The sequence below is a fragment of the Tachyglossus aculeatus genome, chromosome 6, assembly GCF_015852505.1.
Source record: "Tachyglossus aculeatus isolate mTacAcu1 chromosome 6, mTacAcu1.pri, whole genome shotgun sequence".
Taxonomy (NCBI): Eukaryota; Metazoa; Chordata; class Mammalia; order Monotremata; family Tachyglossidae; genus Tachyglossus; species Tachyglossus aculeatus.
The window spans coordinates 35,845,503-35,868,348 of NC_052071.1; the positions used below are offsets into that span (position 1 = coordinate 35,845,503).

The 22,846-nt window shown below is 50.8% G+C and overlaps 1 protein-coding gene across 2 annotated transcripts in view; it reads right to left on the minus strand.

Annotated features, from left to right (window-relative positions):
• The window catches only part of OTUD5 (OTU deubiquitinase 5), a 73,450-nt gene that overhangs the window by 14,930 nt on the left and 35,674 nt on the right, over window positions 1-22,846 (minus strand). The window contains exon 2 of one of the 2 annotated variants that reach the window (XM_038747922.1): window positions 20,931-21,024. In XM_038747922.1, the coding sequence (XP_038603850.1) occupies window positions 20,931-21,024 (94 nt within the window). The remainder of the gene's footprint in view (window positions 1-20,930; window positions 21,025-22,846) is intronic. The other variant, XM_038747923.1, reaches the window with a different exon arrangement.

A 22,846-nucleotide genomic window follows, 5' to 3' on the forward strand; every position in this document is an offset into this window, starting at 1 on the left:
TAGAGGCGACGGCCCCGCTGGGTCCAAAAACGTCCCATCGGCCGGCCACGGATCGTCAGCTCCTGGTCCTCAGGGAGCCTGTCTGGCCCCTCTGGTGTGTTCTACTCATCCGAGCGGGCTGGCTGAATACCACGTGCCCCTCGGGCCCATCTCCGGCCCCTTTCCCCAGGCCACCGCGTCCAAACTCCTCCGTTTCTCTCACCCCCTTCCGGAGCGAAAGCAGAGAGGTGATGCTGACACAGAGGAAGGGATTTGACAGTCATGTGAGGATCCCGGGGCAGAACTCAAGATTCCTGCCTCTTGGCCTCTGGCTCTCCTCGCAACATCGGAGATGTAAACAAACCCACGTGCCTGGCAACTGGAGAGGAAGGGCTCAGCTGCCAAGAGGCAGAAGACTCCCCAGGGGCCAGCCAAGCCAGGACAGCGTCCATCTGGGCAAGGCCACCCTCGCCCGCAGAGCCAGTCCTGGGCTCCAAGTACCACCTAAGCTCACCCTTGGACTTCACAGTGATTCTCAGGCTTAGGCAAGGAGCTCAAAGTCCTACCTGAATCAAGTAAACCCCTTTCCCTCCCTCCCTCTAAGGGGTGATTGCTCAATCTTTTCAGTCTGAGGGCCACTTGTGACCCCAGATGTCTCCGTGGGCCACGTCTCGGTGAGAAGGGAAAGGAGAAACGTGCAGCCCGCAGGCTCCTGGCTTCTTCTTTGCGGGCAACATTTTCAGATTGAGAACGTGCTGCGGCAACCCCCGTGCACGGAACTCTCCTAAGCGCCCCAAAGTACAGCAGCCCACCAAGACGCGTGAGAAAACTGAGGCCCGGGGCTCGTGCGACGGTAAGCAAAGCCCCGAGAACCCCGAGCCGTCTCCCGCCACCAGCACGGATGCAATCGGAAGCCGGGGCTGAAGGAAGATCGGCGGCAGACAGGAAACACTGCTCGGCGCTTTCAGCTGCGGCGATGCTAAAAACACACACATGCAAGCAAGCACGCACGCACACACAACACACATTCACACAGCTACCAGATACTACTCCCGTATAGATCATAAGGAGGGCAGAGGCGCCGTCCCAAAGCAAAATAGAGCTATGAGATCATTAGGGACCAAGAGACCTTGAAAGCTAGAGAGAACCCTGCAGCTACGCTTAGCCACGGGGCCTGACTCTGTGTTATCCAAGCCCCTCCGGCAATCCATCCATCAATCGGTAGAATTTACTGAGCACTTACAGTGTGCAGAGCACTGTACCAGCTGCGTGGGAGAGTACACTACAATTGAGTTGGTAGACAAGATCTTCTTCTACCCATAAGAAGCTTACAGTCCAGAAGGGGAGGCGGACATTAAAATAAATTGCAGAAAAGGGAAGCCCCCTCGTTGTGGGTGGCGACTGTATCTGTTTATTGTTCAACTGTAATAATAATAATAATAATAATAATAATGATGATGGCATTTATTAAGTGCTTACTATGTGGAAAGCACTGTTCTAAGCGCTGAACTCTCCCAAGCGCTTAGTACGGTGCTTTGCACACAGGAAGTGCTCCATAAATCCGCCTGAATGAATACATGGAAGGATAGGGATATGCTGTGAGGCCGGAGTGGGGCTGAATATCAAAGTGTTTAAGGAATACGGACCAAAGTGCATAAGTGAGGCAGAAGGGAGGGGAAATTAGGGTCGGGAAATGAAGGCCTCTTAGGGGCTATGTGAATCTACTAGGCCTCTGGAGATGGGTAATAATAATAATAATAATAATAATAATGATGATGATGGCATTTATTAAGCGCTTACTATGCGCACAGCACTGTTCTAAGCGCTGGGGAGTTTACAAGGTGATCAGGTTGTCCCACGTGGGGCTCACAGTCTTAATCCCCATTTTACAGATGAGGTAACTAAGTGACTTGCCCAAAGCCACACAGCTGGCAAGTTGCAGAGCTGGGCTTTGAACGGATGACCTCTGACTCCAAAGCCCGGGCTCTTTCCACTGAGTCCATGCTGCTTCTCCATAGAGAGATGGACTGTGTCAGACATGAAGCGGGAAGGGGTTCCCCGCCCGAGGGAGGGCGGGAGCGATGAATCGGCCACGAGACAGACTAACCTGAGGTACTGTGAGTAGGCTGGCGTTAGAGGAGCGAAGTGACAGGGTTGGGTTACAGCATGAAACCCACAAGGTAAGGTGGGAGAGCTGAAGCCTGGCGGTTCCTTCCACTTCGGTTTGCCAGTAAAATTTCTTCTCCCGGGGGCCAACCAGTGAGGGCGGGGGGAAGAGCCATCACGGCGGGGCTGGCTCCAGCCTTATCAAAAGGGACAGCAGCTCTCCGATCTCCGGGACCTTGTCCCGTGACCATTTTGTAGACTGTCCCCGTGGAGAATGGGTGAGGGACTGTCTGAATGCCGATGGCCGGGGATCGTGCAAGAAAAGGAGACAGACTGGGAAGATCCCCACGCGGGACCCTCATAGCCAGAGGAGCCCCCCGACCTGGGGCAGCACACACGGGTCAGTTCTGAACGCTGGCAGGGACCCCGCCAAGCGCTGACTGTCACCAGGGAGCGGATAGTAATAATAATAATGGCATTTGTTAAGCGCTTACTATGTGCGAAGCACTGTTCTAAGCGCTGGAGGGGGATGCAAGGTGATCAGGTTGCCCCACGTGGGGCTCACAGTCTTAATCCCCAGTTTACAAATGAGGGAACTGAGGCTCAGAGAAGTTGAGTGACTTGCCCAAGGTCACACAGCTGACAAGTGGCGGAGCCGGGATTCAAACCCATGACCTCTGGCTCCCAAGCCCGGGCTCTTTCCACTGAGCCACGCTGCTTCTCTGAGGTCATCTCCGTGCTGGGCCACGGAGTCCTTGGGGAAGGCCCGGCACGACCCGGGTCAAGGAGTGGAGAGTCACGGTCTGGGAGACTGGAGGGGTCAACACAGGACAACAAAGCACGGAATGCCTGGAAACCACCGACACCCGGCCTACGGGAGGAAGACCTGGGGATCCAAGGAGTGAATGGCACAATGTGCACAGACGCACACGCACGCAGGCATGTGGGACAAAAGCATGTGGGATAAAGGGAGGAGGCTAAGGCTCTCTTCCTCCCTTCAAGGCCCTACTGAGAGCCCATCTCCTCCAGAAGGCCTTCCCAGACCGAGCCCCTTCCTTCCTCTCCCCCTCATCCCCCTCTCCATCCCCTGCATCTTCCCTCCTTCCCTTCCCCACAGCACCTGTATATATGTATGCGCATATTTATTACCCTATTTATTTATTTATTTTACTCGTACCTATCTATTCTATTTATTTTATTTTGTTAGTATGTTTGGTTTTGTTTTCTGTCTCCCCCTTCTAGACTGTGAGCCCACTGTTGGGTAGGGACCGTCTCTATATGTTGCCAGCTTGTACTTCCCAAGCGCTTAGTACAGTGCTCTGCACACAGTAAGCGCTCAATAAATACGATTGATTGATTGATTGATTGATTGATTGTTCTCCCTCCGGCTCTGCTGAGCGTCCGAGGGAACGCCGCCCGGTGAGCTTGCTTCTTTCCTAACCACGAGGCTCACTACTGGCAAATAAACCCGACCCGAAACCCAGCTGGGCCAGACCGCCTAGCGAATGCGAGGGGTGGGGATTGCCGCTGGGCAGGGAGTCCTTGACAGGTGCCACCTGCAATTCTGGGGGGAAGTCAACCACACCGATGCCTGCCACTCGGCAAGGGAGGGTCACCCTCTGGCCGGGCCAGCAGCTGGGGAGCTCCCTCTGAGCAGGATGGGGCTGGGTACTTCATACTTCATGCTGCTGCCCGGATTATCTTTGTCCAGAAACGCTCTGGGCATATCACTCCCCTCCTCAAAAATCTCCAGTGGCTACCAATCAATCTGCGCATCAGGCAGAAACTCCTCACCCTCGGCTTCAAGGCTGTCCATCACCTTGCCCCCTCCTACCTCACCTCCCTTCTCTCCTTCTCCAGCCCAGCCCGCACCCTCCGCTCCTCCACCGCTGATCTCCTCACCGTACCTCGCTCTCGCCTGTCCCGCCATCGACCCCCGGCCCACCTCATCCCCCGGGCCTGGAATGCCCTCCCTCTGCCCATCCGCCAAGTTAGCTCTCTTCCTCCCTTCAAGGCCCTACTGAGAGCTCACCTCCTCCAGGAGGCCTTCCCAGACTGAGCCCCTTCCTTCCTCTCCCCCTCGTCCCCCTCTCCATCCCCCCATCTTACCTCCCTCCCTTCCCCACAGCACCTGTATATATGTATATGTTTGTACATCTTTTTTTTACTCTATTTATTTAATTTATTTGTACATATCTATTCTATTTATTTTATTTTGTTAGTATGTTTGGTTTTGTTCTCTGTCTCCCCCTTTTAGACTGTGAGCCCACTGTTGGGTAGGGACTGTCTCTATATGTTGCCAATTTGTACTTGCCAAGCGCTTAGTACAGTGCTCTGCACATAGTAAGCGCTCAATAAATACGATTGATGATGATGATGATGATGGGTCTCCTGCGTGGTGTGGTGGTGGGCGGGTGGGATAGGGGAAGACCCCGGCAAGTCCACTCCTCTGAATCGATACCGGGCCCACCCAACCGGGGGACTTTGGAAACAGAGGCCACCATGGAACTTTGGGGACTTTTTTGCACCTAAACCAAGAGCTCAAGTCGCACGGAAGGGGAAGAACGCTAGGTCGACTGTGGAAGTGTCATTCGGAAAGTCCTCCTAGGGGGACGAGTTGGAGCAAGATACACAGTCCGCTCCCCGGGACCCCCAAGATCAGGGCCGCCTGGCAGTGGCTCCTGTCCCCAGTCCTGCCACAGACCCCTCCCCGGCCTCTGCTTGGGAACGCCAGCCCCGAGTCCCCCTCCACCGCTACCCCCAATTCGATTTCTTCGGTTTCCTCTGCCAAACACAAGCGTCCCGTGAAGCGAGGCCTTTCACCTGATCAAACAGCGGGGGCGAACACCGAGGCCCAAGGTCATGGCTCCCGGGAGGGGGAGGTGGCATTATTCCTCTTTGACCCCTGCCGGCTAGGGCTCCCACGGCACGGCCCCCCAGAGCTTGGGGAAGAACTCTGGCCAAAGAGGTCGGGCTAAATTCCCAAGCTGAACTGTACTCAAGCCCCGTTGGCCAATGCCCATAAGAACGGATGAAATGCCGTTACTGGATCAGACCCACCGCCTATCCGGCCCAATATCTGATATGTGACAGTGACAACAGGATGCCAGGAGGAATCACGTGACGATCGCTCTCGATCCCCATCCTAAATGGATCCCCAATTTTCCCTCTACATTCCTCATTTTTCCCAAACAAATCCCTCTTCTGGGAGCCCCTTAAATGACCTGATAGTTTTGACCTGCACCAACTTCCCGTGGCAATGAATTCCCTATTTTTACCTACCACCCGCTGGGAGCAGAGGTCTTACTTCAAAGCCTCAATCCTAACCAGGGCTTCGCTTCCCCTCCCAAAGTCTGACGTTCTTTTCTTGAATATATTTATATATTATGGCACTCGTTAAGTACTTACTATTTGCCAAGCACTGCTCTAAATGCTGGGGTAAATACAAGTTCATTAGTTTGGACACTACCCCTGTCCCGCAAGGGGCTCACAATCTCAGTAGGAGGGAGAAGGATTTAAGCCCCATTTCGCAGATGAGGTCACTGAGGCACAGAGAAGCGAAGTGACTTGCCCAGGGTCACACAGCAGACACGTGGCAGAGCTGGGATTAAAGCCCAGGTCCGCTCACAGCCCCACGTTCTTCCCACTAGGCTACACTGCTTCCCACACACCCCAGGCCTCAATATCAAGCAGCCTCTTGCGTTCGTCCGTCCGTTCTCTCTCTTCAGTCTAGCTCTTGTTTGTTTTCAGTTCCCTTCTCCTTCGCGGAACATTTTGACAAGAGATGTGACAATCTTTCCCCTCACTCCCGGATTGGGAACGGGTTCGGAGGGACACGGCGACCAGCCCGTCTCTGCTTTCAAGCCCCCGGCAAAATGAGAGCACGCCCCGGCCTCGTGGCAACCGGGGCACTCTGGCCCCAGATGGCTCCTCCAGAGCCCTTTCACGGGGCCCATGGTCGGAAGGAGAGATGTTTTGGTAAACACAGTTGTATCTAAGTGCCTGGCAACCCATCGACCAATCTGGGAGGCCAAGAGGGCTAGATAAAACAGAAACACTCTTGATGAGCACTGCCCCCCGAAAAAAGCGGGTATCTTTGCTCACTCCCCTATCCGGCTCTCCGGCCCTTCGAGTTGGCTCCCGAACCTGCAGCATCATGTTTCTCTGAAAAGGGGCAGGAGGGAGGAAAGCATTGAATTCTGCCGAATCAGTGAGAGTCCAGGAAGGCTGGAAACGGATGACTCATTTTTCCTGGGGGAGGAGGGTTTATCTGAGCCCAGCAGGAACTCTAAAAGATGCCAGGCACACTGACTTCCGCGTCGCAAACAAGTCTGCCCTCCCTCCAGATCTGCCAATGAATGGAAGGGAGGTACGGGAGGGAGAAGGGGGAGAAAGAGGAGGAGAAGAAAAGGAAGAAGTTAGCCAACTGATGCAGTGAAAGGGGGAGAAATTTGGGGGCTCTGTCCCCTGCGGCCCCTTCTGTGGGAGCACTCGGGGGGGACAGGGGAGCTGGGGTCCCCACTGCAGCCCCGCTTCCCGAGGGCCAAGTCGGGAGCGTTGGAGGGAGAGTTCTGGCTTCCAGACATGGGGCTGGCCCCACCGGTGAGCTCTCGGCTCATTCGTCTGACCGTTCGATCCTATTTATGGAGTGCTTACTGTGTGCAGAGCACTGGGCTAAGCATTTGGGAGAATACAACAATACACAGACACAGTCCCTGCTTACGAGCTCACAGTTTAAAAGGGGAGACGGGCATTCATGTACGTAAAGAAATAAATTACAGATATGTATATATACACAGATATATACATATACACACATACACAGATTAGATAGATAGATAGATAGATAGGATAGATAGATAATGTATATGCTTCGGATAGATAGATAATGTATATGCTTCTAGACTGTGAGCCCACTGTTGGGTAGGGACCGTCTCTATATATTGCCAACTTGTACTTCTCAAGCGCTTAGTACAGTGCTCTGCACACAATAAGCACTCCATAAATACGATTGACTGACTGACTGATTGATAAGTGCCGTTGGGCAGAGCACTGGACTAAGCATTTGGGAGAATACAACAATACACAGGCACGTTCCCTGCTTACAACAAGCTCACAGTTTAAAAGGGGAGATGGGCATTAATGTATGTAAAGAAATAAATTACAGATATGCATATATACACAGATATATACATACATATACACATAAATATATATATATACAGATATATACATAAATATATGGGCACACATGCATTCATATATATACATATATATATATATATACACAGATATGTATATGCTTCTAGACTGTAAGCCTACTGTTGGGTAGGGACCATCTCTATATGTTGCCAACTTGTACTTCCCAAGCGCTTAGTACAGTGCTCTGCACACAATAAGCACTCAATAAATACGATTGACTGATTGATTGATAAGTGCCGTTGGGCAGAGCACTGGACTAAGCATTTGGGAGAATACAGCAATACACAGACACGTTCCCTGCTTACAACGAGCTCACAGTTTAAAAGGGGGAGACGGGCATTAATGTATGTAAAGAAATAAATTACAGATAGGTATATAGGTGCCGTTGGGCAGAGCACTGGACTAAGCATTTGGAAGAATACAATAATACACAGACACTTTCCCTGCTTACAACGAGCTCACAGTTTAAAAGGGGAGACAGGCATTAATGTACGTAAAGAAATTACAGATAGGTATATAAGTGCCATTGGGCAGAGCACTGGACTAAGCATTTGGGAGAGTACAACAATACACAGGCACGTTCCCTGCTTACAACGAGCTCACAGTTTAAAAGGGGAGACGGGCATTAATGTACGTAAAGAAATAAATTACAGATAGGTATATAAGTGCCGTTGGGCTGGGAGGGGGGATGACTAAAGGGGGCAAGTCGGGGCGATGCAGAGGGGCATGAGAAAAGAGGGAAGGGGGGCTTAGTCAGAGAAGGCTTCTTGGAGGAGATGTGCTTTTGATACGGCTTTGAAAGAAGGGAGAGTAATTGTCTGTTGCTCCCAGACCCTGATTCGGGCATTTCTGGGGCTATCTAGGAACTTCACGGGAATGCTGATGACCTCAGGCAGTGGCCAGCCATATTTATTGAGCACTTTATTCATTCATTCATTCATTCAATCATATTTATTGAGCGCTTACTGTGTGCAGAGCACTGTACTTAGCGCTTGGGAAGTCCAAGTTGGCAACATATGGAGACGGTCCCTACCCAACAGCGGGCTCACAGTCTAGAAGGGGGAGACGGACAACAAAACATATTAACAACAGAGCACTGTAACAAGTGCTTGGGAGAGTACAACATAACAATAAGTTCATTGTAAGCTCATTCATTCAATTGTATTTATCAAGCATTTACTGTGTACAGAGTAATAATAATAATGGCATTTGTTAAGCCCTTACTCTGTGCAAAGCACTTTTCTAAGCACTGGGGAGATTACAAGGTGATCAGGTTGTCCCACGGGGGGCTCACAGTCTTAATCCCCATTTTACAGATGAGGTAACCGAGGCCCAGAGAAGTGAAGTGACTTCCCCGAAGTCACACAGCTGACAAGTGGCGGAGCCGGGATTAGAACCCATGATCTCTGACTCCAAAGCCTGGGCTCTTTCCACTGAGCCACACTGCTTCTCCAAGGTTGGGGGTCAGTGGCGGGATAGAGGAGACTGAGGTACAATGAGAAGGTTGGCATTAGATGAGCCATGTGCAAGGGCTGGGTTGTAATAAGAGAGTGGCAAGGTGAGGTATGAAGAAGGAGTCAGAGGTCATGGGTTCAAATCCCAGCTCTGCCAATTGGCAGCTGTGTGTCTTTGGGCAAGTCACTTCACTTCTCTGGACCTCAGTTACCTCATCTGGAAAATGGGGATTAAAACTGTGAGCCCCCCATGGGACAACGTCATCACCTTGTAACCTCCCCAGCGCTTAGAACAGTGCTTTGCACATAGTAAGCGCTTAATACATGCCATTTAAAAAAAAAGTATGGACTGCTCATTGTGGGCAGGGAACACGTCTACCAACTCTGATGCATTGTACTCGCCTGAGTGCTTAGTACAGTGCTCTGCACACAGTAAGCACTGAAGAAACACCATTGACTGACTGACTGGGACAACCTCATCACCTTGTAACCTCCCCAGCGCTTAGAACAGTGCTTTGCACATAGTAAGTGCTAAGTAAATGCCATTTAAAAAAAAAGTACGGACTGCTCATTGTGGGCAGGGAACGTGTCTACCAACTCTGATGTACTGTACTCGCCCGGGCGCTTAGTACAGTGCTCTGCACACAGTGAGCACTGAAGAAATACCATTGATCGACTGGGACAACCTCATCACCTTGTAACCTCCCCAGCGCTTAGAACAGTGTTTTGCACATAGTAAGTGCTTAATATAGGCCATTAAGAGAGAAGCAGCGTGGCTCAGTGGAAAGAGCACGGGCTTTGGAGTCAGAGGTCATGGGTTCGAATCCCGGCTACACCACGAGTCTGCTGTGTGACCTTGGGCAAGTCACTTAACTTCTCTTTTAGACTGTGAGCCCACTGTTGGGTAGGGACTGTCTCTATATGTTGCCAACTTGTACTTCCCAAGCGCTTAGTCTAGTGCTCTGCACACAGTAAGCGCTCAATAAATACGACTGATTGATTCTCTGAGCCTGTTACCTCATCTGTAAAAATGGGGATTAAGACTATGAGCCCCATGTGGGACAACTTGATCACACTGTATCCCCCCCAGTGCTTAGAACAGTGCTTTGCACACAGTAAGCGCTTAACACATGCCATTATTATTACTATTATTATTTTTTTTAAAGTATGGACTGCTCATTCATCCATTCATTCAATCGTATTTATTGAGCGCTTACTGTGTGCACAGCACTGTACTAAGCGCTTGGGAAGTACAAGTAGGCAACCTATAGAGATGGTCCCTACCCAACAGTGGGCTCATAACACATGCCATTAAAACAAAAAGCTCATTGTGGGCAGGGAATGTGTCTACCAACTCTGACGTATTGTACTCGCCCGGGGGGTTAGTACAGTGCTCTGCACACAGTAAGCACTGAAGAAATACCATTGACTGACTGACTGATGAAAAAAGGGTAACAGCGGCATCAGGCCCGTCCGATTCTCGTAACGAGAAGCCGGCCCGCTCTGAGCGGCTTCTTTCCCCCCAAACCCAAATGTCACCGCAGCGTTTGGTGGCGGCGGCGAAGGGGGGGTTCCTCGAGGTCTGCCGGTGTCACGGTTTTCACGTCAGAACCTCCCCGATTATCTGCCGCCCTCTCCCCCGGGCGGGTCGGGGGAAGGAAGGTGACGATGGGCCTTCTGAGGTTTTTCTGAGAAAAGCCGCCCCGGCCTTCGAGGGCCTGATAAAGGCCAGCGGGGCCACTAGTGGAAACCCCTTTGAAGGGGGGACTTCCTGGACGCTCCTGGCTCTTTACTGGAAGGGCCCCGGGGCGGGGGGGGTGAAAGAGCACACACCGGTTCTTGAAATCCGGACAGCCGGGCGATAGGATCCGTTTTACAGCCCGCGCGATGAAGGGCGCCTGCCGCTCCCACGGCTGGCACGTGGCTCCTCCTCAGCTCTGCTTCCCAACTGGGGTGGGGGAAGGATGGACTGGCTCCGGGATAGAGCCGAGCTTGGGCGGGGGGGTGCCTACATTCTGGGGTCCAGAAGGAGTTGGGGGCCACACGAATTGTCAGTCGGTCAATGGCTGCGCTGGCCTTGGTGACTGAACGTTGCCAGGCTTTCTGGGCATTTTACTTGTACATTTCTATCCTATTTATTTTATTTTGTTGGTATGTTTGGTTCTGTTCTCTGTCTCCCCCTTTTAGACTGTGAGCCCACTGTTGGGTAGGGACTGTCTCTATGTGTTGCCAATTTGTACTTCCCAAGCGCTCTGCACATAGTAAGCGCTCAATAAATACGATTGATTGATTGATTGATTGATCCCCCAGCAGCACGCGTGTGTGCCCGCCCTACTCGAGAGAGACACGAGAGAGATGCCAGGTCCCACACCTACCTACACACCAATAGCTTCCTCTATCATGGGTGGTCCTGGGGAGTTGTCGGGGGGCGGGGGGGGACCAACAAAAAAACAGGGAGAGAAAGGGAGGATCTGGTGCGGCTTTTCATCTGAAGCGGAGGGCCAACTTGGGAGTGAGATTCGCGGTGGCGCTTTGAAGGAACGGGGGACGAAGAAGTGGAGGGGAAAGGAGGAAGGGATATGGGAAACAGCATTCTCTGTGTTGCCAACTTGTCCTTCCCAAGCGCTTAGTACAGTGCTCTGCACGCAGTCAGCGCTCAATAATGCGAATGAATGAATGAATGAATGAATCCCTCGTCTTCCCCCCTTTCCTGGGGGTGTCTCTGAGATCTTGGGCCGTCCGGTCTTCTGCCTTTGACTCCTTTCCCTCAGCTCATTCGATCACTAGTACAGTGCTGTGCACACAGTAAGCGCTCAATAAATACGACTGAATGAATGTATCTACGTTTGTACGGATTTATTACTCTATTTTATTTGTACATATTCCGTTTATTTTATTTTGTTAATATGTTCTGTCTTGTTGTCTGTCTCCCCCTTTCTAGACTGTGAGCCCGCTGTTGGGTAGGGACCATCTCTACATGTTGCCAACTTGTACTTCCCAAGCGCTTAGTACAGTGCTCTGCACACAGTAAGCGCTCAATAAATACGATTGATTGATTGATTGATGAAAAGAGCCCAGGCTCTGCTGTGTGACCTTGGGAAACACTTCACTTCTCTGTGCCTCGGTTTCCCCATCTGTAAAATGGGGATAATAATAATGATGATGATGGTGTTTGTTAAGCGCTTACTACGTGCAAAGCGCTGTTCTAAGCACTGGGGAGGTTACAAGGTGATCAGGTTGTCCCAAGGGGACAGTTTTAATCCCCAGTTTTACAGATGAGGTAACTGAGGCCCACAGAAGTGAAGCGACTCTCCCAAAGTCACAAAGCTGACAGTTGGCGGAGCTGGGATTTGAACCCATGACCTCTGACTCCAAAGCCCGGGCTCTTTTCACTGAGCCACGCTGGGATCAAATACGCGATCTCCCTCCTATTTCTATACATCTTGAAATTACATTTTATAAATTCCATATTTATTCACAGTAATGTCTGTCTCCCCCTCTAGCCTGTAAGCTCATTATAGGCAGGGGATATGTCTGCTAATTATGTGGTATTGTACTCTCCCCATCGCTTTGTACAGTGCTCTGCACATAAGCGCTCAATAAATTCCACTGATTGACTGATATTTAGTCTGTGAGGCTGATGAGGGACTGGGGCTGTGTCTGACCTGATGATCTTGTCATAACAGCAGTAATAATTTTGGTATTTGTTAAGCACTTACTATGGTGCCAGGCACTGTGCTGAGCGCTGTGGTGGATACAAGCAAATCAGGTTGGACACAGTACCTTTCCCACATAATAATAATGATAATAATAATGGCATTTATTAAGCGCTTACTATGTGCAGAGCACTGTTCTAAGTGCTGGGGAGGTTACAAGGTGATCAGGTTGTCCCATGGGGGGGCTCACAGTCAATCCCCATTTTACAGATGAGGTAACTGAGGCCCAGAGAAGTTAAGTGACTTGCCCAAGTCACACAGCTGACAATCGGCAGAGCCGGGATTTGGACCCGTGACCCCTGAATCCAAAGCCCGGGCTCTTTCCACTGAGCCATGCTGCTTCTCTGGGCTCATAGTCTTAATTCCCATTTTACAGATGAGGTAACAAGCACAGAGAAGTCAAGTTCATTCATTCATTCATTCATTCATTCATTCAATCGTATTCATTGAGCGCTTACTGTGTGCAGAGCACTGGACTAAGCGCTTGGGAAGTCCAAGTTGGCAACATATAGAGACGGTCCCTACCCAACAGTGGGCTCACAGTCTAGAAGGGGGAGACGGAGAACAAAACATATTAATAAAATAAAATAAATAGAATATGTACAAATAAAATAATTAGAGTAATAAATACATACAAACATATTCATTCATTCATTCAAACATATTTATTGAGCGCTTACTGTGTGCAGAGCACTGTACTAAGCGCTTGGGAAGTACAAATTGGCAACATCTAGAGACGGTCCCTACCCAACAGTGGGCTCACAGTCTAGAAGGAGGAGACAGAGAACAAAACATATCAACAAAATAAATAGAATATGTACAAATAAAACAAATAGAGCAATAAATCCGTACAAACATATATTCACTCATTCAGTCAATCGTATTAATTGAGCGCTTACTGTGTGCAGAGCACTACACTAAGCGCTTGGGAAGTCCAAGTTGGCAACATCTAGAGACGGTCCCTACCCAACAGTCGGCTCACAGTTTAGAAGGAGGAGACAGAGAACTAAACATATTAACAAAATAAATAGAATAAATATGTACAAATAAAATAAATAAATACAGCAATAAATCCGTACAAACATATATTCATTTGTTCACTCAATCGTATTTATTGAGCGCTTACTGTGTGCAGAGCACTATACTAAGTGCTTGGGAAGTACAAGTTGGCAACATCTGGAGACGGTCCCTACCCAACAGTGGGCTCACAGTTTAGAAGGGGGAGACAGACAACAAAACCAAACATACTAACAAAATAAAATAAATAGAATAAATATGTACAAATAAAATAGAGCAATACATACAAACACATATTCATTCATTCATTCAATTGTATTTATTGAGCGCTTGTGTGCAGAGCACTGGACTAAGCGCTTGGGAAGTCCAAGTTGGCAACGTATAGAGACGGTCCCTACCCAACAGCGGGCTCACAGTCTAGAAGGGGGAGACAGACAAAAAACCAAACATACTAACAAAATAAAATAAATAGAATAGGTATGTACAAGTAAAATAAATAGAGCAATAAATATGTACAAACGTATATACATATATACAGGTGCTGTGGGGAGGGGAAGGAGGTAAGCGGGGGGATGGAGAGGGGCAGGAGGGGGCTCAGTCTGGGAAGGCCTCCTAAGTGACTTGCCCAAGGTCATCCTGGCGCGGCTAGGATTAGAACCCATGACCTTCTGACCCCCAGGCCCACGCTGTATCCACTATATCATGCTGCCTCTCCCCCAGAATCTATCCCAGTGCTTAATACTGTCCTTGGAACAGAGTAATCACCTACTAAATGCCACCATCATTATTATTATTATTCGGGAAAGGAGGGAGGAAGAAAAGGAAGGGAAAGGGGGGGAAGGAAGAGGAAGTAAACCGAGTAAAAAAGGAAGCGCGCTCCTTTCCCGGTCCACCACGTCACGCAGCTTGGCTCAGTGGAAAGAGCCCGGGCTTTGGAGTCGGAGGTCATGGGTTCAAATCCCGACTCCGCCAACTGTCGGCTGGGTGACTTTGGGCAAGTCAACTTCACTTCTCTTGGCTTCAGTTCCCTCATCTGTAAAATGGGGATTAAGACTGTGAGTCCCCTGTGGGACAACCTGATTACCTTGTATCCCCCCAGGGCTTAGAACAGTGCTTTGCACATAGTAAGTGCTTAATAAATACCATCATTATTATTATTATCTGGTCCTCACCGGGCACCGGGGAAATACGCACGAGGCGGATTTCTCCGTCTCCATCCGCTCGCCTCTCCCGCGCCTCACTGCAAGCCCCACACAAGTCTGGTCGCTACGGCAGGTGTGGCTCCGGACATCATCATCATCATCAATCGTATTTATTGAGCGCTTACTGTGTGCAGAGCACTGTACTAAGCGCTTGGGAAGTACAAGTTGGCAACATCTAGAGACAGTTCCTACCCATCCAACCTCCACTCGGGCCCAGCTCACGCTGAGAGGACCCCAGCCCACCCCCAGCCCCTGCGGCTCCCATGAGAACAGCGTGGCTCAGTGGAAAGAGCCCGGTCTTTGGAGTCAGAAGTCGTGGGTTCAAATCCCGCTCCACCACTTGTCAGCTGGGTGACTTTGGGCGAGTCGCTTCACTTCTCTGGGCCTCAGTTCCCTCAGCTGTAAAAATGGGGATTAAGACTGTGAGCCCCACGTGGGACAACCTGATCACCTTGTAGACTCCCCAGCGCTTGGAACGGTGCTTTGCACATAGTAAGCGCTTAATAAATGCCATTATTATTATTATTATGAGAATTCCTGCCCCAGAAGGGAGGGGTGAAAGGTGGAGTGGACATCTCTGGCTCAATCCTCTGCTTCTTCTTCCAACCAAGGGTCGGGTGCGATACCTTCCTGCCTGAAAAACTGCGGGGGAAAGGTCAAAGGCACAGTACCAAGGGGTCACGGTCCCTAAGGAGTGGGTGATTATGGTCCCTCTCCGGCCACCCCGGGCTCTCCGCCAGAGCCGCTGCAGCCGGGAATGTGACCCCCCCCCCGAGGGGAGACATCCATGACATCCAGAAGCAGCGTGGCTCACTGGAAAGAGCCCGGGCTTGGGAGTCAGAGGTCATGGGTTCTAATCCCGGCTCCGCCAACTGTCAGCTGGGTGACCTTGGGAAGTCACTTCACTTCTCTGGGCTTCAGTTCCCTCATCTGGAAAATGGGGATTAAGACTGGAAGCCCCCCGTGGGACAACCTGATCACCTTGTATCCTCCCCAGCGCTTAGAACAGTGCTTTGCACATAGTAGGCACTTAACAAATGCCATCATTATTATTATTTATTATTATTATGACGACTTGGGCCAGGAGTAGTCTAACGATTCTAGATATATGTATATATGTTCGTACGTATTTATTACTTGTACATATTTATTCTATTTTTTTATTTTGTTAATATGTTTTGTTTTGTTCTCTGTCTCCCCCTTCTAGACTGTGAGCCCACTGTTGGGTAGGGACCATCTCTATATGTTGCCAACCTGTACTTCCCAAGCGCTTAGTACAGTGCTCTGCACACAGTTAGCACTCAATAAATACGATTGAATGAATGAATGAATGAATAGACTGTGAGCCCACTGTTGGGTAGGGACCGTCTCTATACGTTGCCAACTTGTCCTTCCCAAGCGCTTAGTCCAGTGCTTTGCACACAGTCAGCGCTCAATAAATACGATTGAATGAATGGACTGTGAGCCCTTTGTTGGGTAGGGACCGTCTCTATACGTTGCCAACTTGTCCTTCCCAAGCGCTTAGTCCAGTGCTCTGCACACAGTCAGCGCTCAATAAATACGATTGAATGAATGAATGAACGGACTGTGAGCCCTTTGTTGGGTAGGGACCGTCTCTATACGTTGCCAACTTGACCTTCCCAAGTGCTTAGTCCAGTGCTCTGCACACAGTCAGCGCTCAATAAATACGATTGAATGAATGAATGAATAGACTGTGAGCCCTTTGTTGGGTAGGGACCGTCTCTATACGTTGCCAACTTATCCTTCCCAAGCGCTTAGTCCAGTGCTCTGCACACAGTCAGCGCTCGATAAATACGACTGAATGAATGAATGAATCCCCCCGCCGCCCCCATTCGTACGAACTACACGCGTATTTCAGGACAAACTGCTGGTTAAAAGTCCATAGTCCCACACGGACTCGCACAACAGAAGAATTTTCCAGCAGCGAGGCAGCCAGACTGGCAACGGGCCACTTCACACGTCTCGGAGCCCCGGCCTGATCTGCAGCCCCCAGCCTGTTTCAGTCGTTTGGGCTGATCGGCCTCTAATCAATCAATCAATCAATCGTATTTATTGAGTGCTTACTGTGTGCACAGCACTGTGCTAAGCGCTTGGGAAGTCCGAGTTGGCAACATATAGAGACGGTCCCTACCCAACAGTGGGCTCACAGTCGAAAAGCCGAACGGAGTGACTGGTAGAAGCTCCGGTGTCCTCGCTTACCCTGCCCAGCTGCCCAAAGTCATGCTGGCAACCGGTCTAAATCAGGAGTGGAGACTCAGCCTGACCTTTCCCTTACAGGGCCTTTCCTATAACCCATGCCCGGTATTCCCTTTTCCCCACAGGCCATTCCTTAAAACCCGGGCCTTCTTTCCAACCCCCCTAGTCCTCACGATCCAAAAGCAGCAGACGGGCTCCGCACCCCGGGGAAAGACTCCCAGACGGTCTCCACGCTCTTCCCTCCATCCTATCTCCTCTTGGCATTCAATCAATCAATCAATCAATCGTATTTATTGAGCGCTTACTGTGTGCAGAGCACTGGACTAAGCGCTTGGGAAGTCCAAGTTGGTTACATCTAGAGACGGTCCCTACCCAACAGTGGGCTCACAGTCTAAAAGGGGGAGACAGAGAACAAAACCAAACATACTAACAAAATAAAATAGAATAGATATGGACAAGTAAAATAAATAAATAAATAGAGTAATAAATATGTACAAACATATATACATATATACAGGTGCTGTGGGGAAGGGAAGGAGGTAAGGCGGGGGGGATGGAGAAGGGGAGGAGGGGGAGAGGAAGGGGGGGCTCAGTCTGGGAAGGCCTCCTGGAGGAGGTGAGCTCTCAGTAGGGCCTTGAAGGGCATTCCTCAGTTGCTCCTCCCAGTCCACTGTCCTTGACTGGTAGGCTGACCGCCCCGCTCAGCAACCCTGAACTTTGGGGAAGCATGAACCTAGTGCCGCTCAGTGGAAAGAGCCCGGGCTTTGGAGTCAGAGGTCCTGGGTTCTAACCCCGGCTCTGCCACTTGTCAGCTGGGTGACTTTGGGCAAGTCACTTCACTTCTCTGGCCCTCAGTTACCTCATCTGGAAAATGGAGATTAGGACTCTGAGCCCACGTGGGTCAACCTGATTACCTTATATCTACCCCAGCGCTTAGAACAGAGCCTGGCACATAGTAAGTTGCTTAACAAATACCATTATAATTATTTTTATGTAGGAGACAGGAGTCTTGGGGCCAGTCGCATTACTCCCTCCCCTACCTATCAATCAATCAACGCATTTATTGAGTGCTTTGCTTTGCACATAGTAAGCGCTTTCTAGACTATGAGCCCACTTCTAGCCTGTGAGCCCACTGTTGGGTAGGGACCGTCTCTATATGTTGCCAACTTGTACTTCCCAAGCGCTTAGTCCAGTGCTCTGCACACAGTAAGCGCTCAATAAATACAACTGATTGATTGATTAATAAATGCCATTATTATTATTATTATTATTATTACAGCATCACTGCCTACAAGAAGCTTACGGACTAGATGGGGAGGCAGACATTAAAATAAATTACAAATGGATACGGCCGTAATTGCTGTGGGGCTGGGAATGGGGCAAACAAATATCAAAGTGCTTAAGGGGAACAGACCCAAGCGCATAAGGAATGCAGAAGGGAAGACTCGGACAGGGAAGTGAGGGCTTATTTGGGGAAAGCCTCTTGGAGGAGATGTGATTCTAGGGCAGCTTTAAGGTGGGCAGCGCAGTGGTTTGTCGGATATGAAGAGAGAGGGAGGACGTGGGCGAGGGGTCAGCGGTGAGAAAGACGAGACTGAGGTACAGTGAGAAGACTGGTGTTAGAGGAGAGGGGTATGCGGCTTGACTAAGGTAGGAAATCACTGAGGTAAGGGTAGGAAGGGGGACAGCTCACTGAATGGCGATGGTAAGGGGTTTCTGTTTGATGCCACTAGGCTTCACTTTTCCAAATCATCATCATCATCATCATCAATCGTATTTATTGAGCGCTTACTATGTGCAGAGCACTGTACTAAGCGCTTGGGAAGTACAAATTGGCAACATAGAGAGACAGTCCCTACCCAACAGTGGGCTCACAGTCTAAAAGGGGGAGACAGAGAACAAAACCAAACATACTAACAAAATAAAATAAATAGAATAGATATGTACAAATAAAATAGAGTAATAAATATGTACAAACATATATACATATATACAGGTGCTGTGGGGAAGGGAAGGAAGTAAGATGGGGGGGATGGAGGGGGGACGAGGGGGAGAGGAAGGAAGGGGCTCAGTCTGGGAAGGCCTCCTGGAGGAGGTGAGCTCTCAGCAGGGCCTTGAAGGGAGGAAGAGAGCTAGCTTGGCGGATGGGCAGAGGGAGGGCATTCCGGGCCCGGGGGTCGATGGCGGGACAGGCGAGAGCGAGGTACGGTGAGGAGGTTAGCGGCGGAGGAGCGGAGGGTGCGGGCTGGGCTGCAGAAGGAGAGAAGGGAGGTGAGGTAGGAGGGGGCGAGGGGATGGACAGCCTTGAAGCCCAGGGGGAGGAGTTTCTGCCTGATGCACAGATTGATTGGTAGCCACTGGAGATTTTTGAGGAGGGGAGTGATATGCCCCGAGCGTTTCTGGACAAAGATAATCCGGGCAGCAGCATGAAGTATGGATTGAAGCGGAGAGAGACACGAGGATGGGAGATCAGAGAGAAGGCTTATGCAGTAGTCCAGACGGGATAGGACGACAGCTTGAATGAGCAGGGTAGCGGTTGGGATGGAGAGGAAAGGGCGGATCTTGGCGATGTTGTGGAGCTGAGACCGGCAGGTTTTGGTCACGGCTTGAATGTGAGGGGTGAATGAGAGAGCGGAGTCGAGGATGACACCAAGGTTGCGGGCTTGTGAGACGGGAAGGATGGTAGTGCCGTCAACAGAGATGGGAAAGTCAGGGAGAGGGCAAGGTTTGGGAGGGAAGACAAGGAGTTCAGCCGGGCAGTCCCTCAAGGGCAGGCAGCTCTCCTTGAGGGCTCCTCTTGACATCTTGGCTAGATAAGGAGACTTGGAGTTATGGAATCTGAGGCAGAGGCCACCAGACGCTCAGCAGGAGGAACAGAAGCCAAAGTCCTGCTCTTCCTTAGCCCCCCAGTACCCCCCTATCACTTTGTCCCTGCTTCACAACATCCAGTGGGGCCCACCTTCTATAGTGACCCTGCTCAACTTGTGGCAGAGGGAAAGTTGTGGGGCTCCTAGGACTCCACCCACCGACGTGCACTTAGCTGACAGGAGTGTCCTGTGGGGACAAAAGTCTCTCTCCCCAGTTCTCTAGCTGAAAGCATATTTTTGGAAAACAGCTTCCAAGTGCCAAATCTGTGGCTCAGTGGCAAGAGCCCGGGCTTTGGAGTCAGAGGTCATGGGTTCAAACCCCGGCTCTGCCAACTGTCAGCTGCGTGACTTTGGGCAAGTCACTTCACTCTCTGGGCCTCAGTTTCCTCATCTGAAAGATGGGGATTAAGACTGTGAGCCCCCTGTGGGACAACCTGATCACCTTGTAACCTCCCCAGTGCTTAGAACAGTGCTTTGCACATAGTAAGCGCTTAATAAATGCCATCATCATCACTGGGCCCAAAACTATAAGGAACGTTAGGCTCCAATCTAACGGAGTGAGGATTACGCTGCGCAGGAAAGATGGACGTTTAGGGGACCACAAACTGCTACTCTGCTTTCCCGAGTTCTGACGTCAGTATGCTGTCAATGACAGCAGGCATTTCGGGGCTTTCTGCCCCCTCCCTCTCCCAGCTCCCTCACCCTGGATCATCCTCAGGAGAACAGCGACGACCAACACCACAGAGATCAACTCCGACCGAAAACCACCTCCAGCAATCAGGCCCCACGAACAGAGCAGACTTGCTAAATACGGCCCACCTTCTCCTCTGACATCAGGAGGTCAGGAGCTGTCTCTTGGGGGTGGACTCCTGGTCAACCAAAGGGTTTTCGCAAGGATGCACTTTAACAGAAAGAATTCCCTATCCGCACCAGCTCAACCTAACAATCCTGAACCCCAGCGGGCTGAATCGTGCCAAAAAGAGCCGACTGATGCATCAGAAATAGGTAGCCGCTTGACCGCTAGTCCCAGGAGCTGTGGCTTCGGGTGCCTACTGCTGGAAGAATCCAGCTCCCGCTCCCGGCTCCTAACCAGGCCCGGCTCCCGAAATCCGCCTCGGGTCGGAGAGCGGGGCGTGAGAGCGGGGAAAGACCGACGAGGCGAGGACTTACCGACAGCTCGGAACAAGCAGGCGCCGTCTTCCTTCATCTGCTTGATGATGAAACCTTTCTTGTCCCGCAGGGCCTTCTCAAACCAGTGTTCCTGCTGGAGACAAGATTCAGAGACCTCAGCAAGTGCCAACCGAGCCTAGGGCCCCCCGCAGTTCTGTAGCGGGGTGACCCTCAGCTTCTCTTTGGCAGAAGAGGCTAACTCCCTTCCCTCGTGCCGATTCATCTGGTCCCTGTCACCCTGGCTCCCCTCTGACCCACTGACAAGAGCCCTGACCGCTGGGCCAGGAATAGAGTTCGACTGGGAAAGAAGCCCAAAGCTGCAATCGAGGGGAGCATCGGGATGGAGGACATTTCCCTTGACTGGACGCCTCTCATCGAGGCTTCTCAGCAGCCTGCTCGAATCCCCTTAGCCAGAAGGCACGTACTCATGTCATACTCTCTCCGCCAAAGCTTCTCCACTGTCATCCGTAGAAGAGGTAAACCGGGATGGGACATCCTCTTAACCCCCACCAATTCTTCCTCTACAATATTTTGTGGATCCATCCCTTTCTCCTCGTCCTTACGGCAACCCCTCTCACTTCACGGGGCGATTTTGGCATCGGCCTCCTCACTGCGACCCCTGACTTCAGCCTCTCTCCACTCCGGTTCAGCCCAACTGCTCGCATCATCTTCTTAAAATCCCATTAGTGGCCGCAGTGCCACGGTCCTCAGCCGCTCGATGTCTCAATGGCTCCCTAGTTCTCAAACCTCTGGCTTTCCACGAGACCCCTCCCGCGACCACTCTGCTCTCTTCCTCCTACAACCCAATTTGAACATTTTCCCTCCTCCCAAGCGACCTTACTACCTTGCCACTCTCCCATCACTTCCATTTTGCCCTCTACATGGAACTTCTTGCCCATTAAAAGTGCCAAACCTCACCCCTCTTACACTTCCAAGCTCTCCTAAAAAGCCACCTACCTCCCTAGTCATGCTGCCCGTGGACACCTGTAGCTCTCAAGTGTACGTCTGTTCACCTCATATGTGCTCTTCCCATTTTACCTATTGTATATCGGGCAATTTGTCTCTGCATCTGTTTATTTGCATATCTTCCTTATTGCATACTGGGCATTTTGTGTCCACTCCTCTCCCCCATTTGGTTGTTAGCTCCCTGAGGGCACGGATTCTTTGCCTTCTCCTTCTATTGTCTTATTTCTGTTGTAAGTTTCCAAGCACCCAGTTCAGGGCTCTGTGGGTGCTTGATAAACACTGTTGTTGACAACGAAGCTGGGGTTTAGTCCCGTGCCTGGGGCTGAGAGGAGGGACGCAGGCATTTGAGTAAACACTGGTGACTCAATTTTCTGGAGATTATTTCCTCCCAGAATGGGGTCAAAAGAAATGCCACTTCAAAGGTCTCTTTGATAATATCTGGCCCCCAAAGCGAACACAGCCTGGCAGCCCCAGATGCCAGCTGGGCTCCAGGTGGTTCCCTCCTTTGCCCCCTTCCTGCCGAGACTCAATGGGGGCCTGAAGGGGGGATAGGGAAGGCGGAGGGCACAAAAGGGAGTCACGGAAAGTTATATCCCACTGGTATCTTCAAAGGAGAAGCAGAAAGCAGTTTGCACTTGGCAGCTTTCTAAGGTTCCATCTTTTCTCTCTCTCGGGACTGGATACCTTCGTGGGCCGGGCCCGGGCCCCAGGCTAGTTACTGTCTTACTACAGATGGGGAAGCTATTTGTCCGGCTTGGCCCTTTATCTGGCTCAAAGTATGAGACGGCAGCCAGCCGGCTCTCCCTCCCAGGCTGGGACAAACCAACTCAGGTGCTCGGGGCTGTCTAAATCACTAGACAGATCTAATAATCAAGTCGCCCGACCCAGTCAACTTGGAGGAGGTGAGTTCAGAATCGTCAACCAGCTCCATTGGTTTTAGCGTCCCTTGG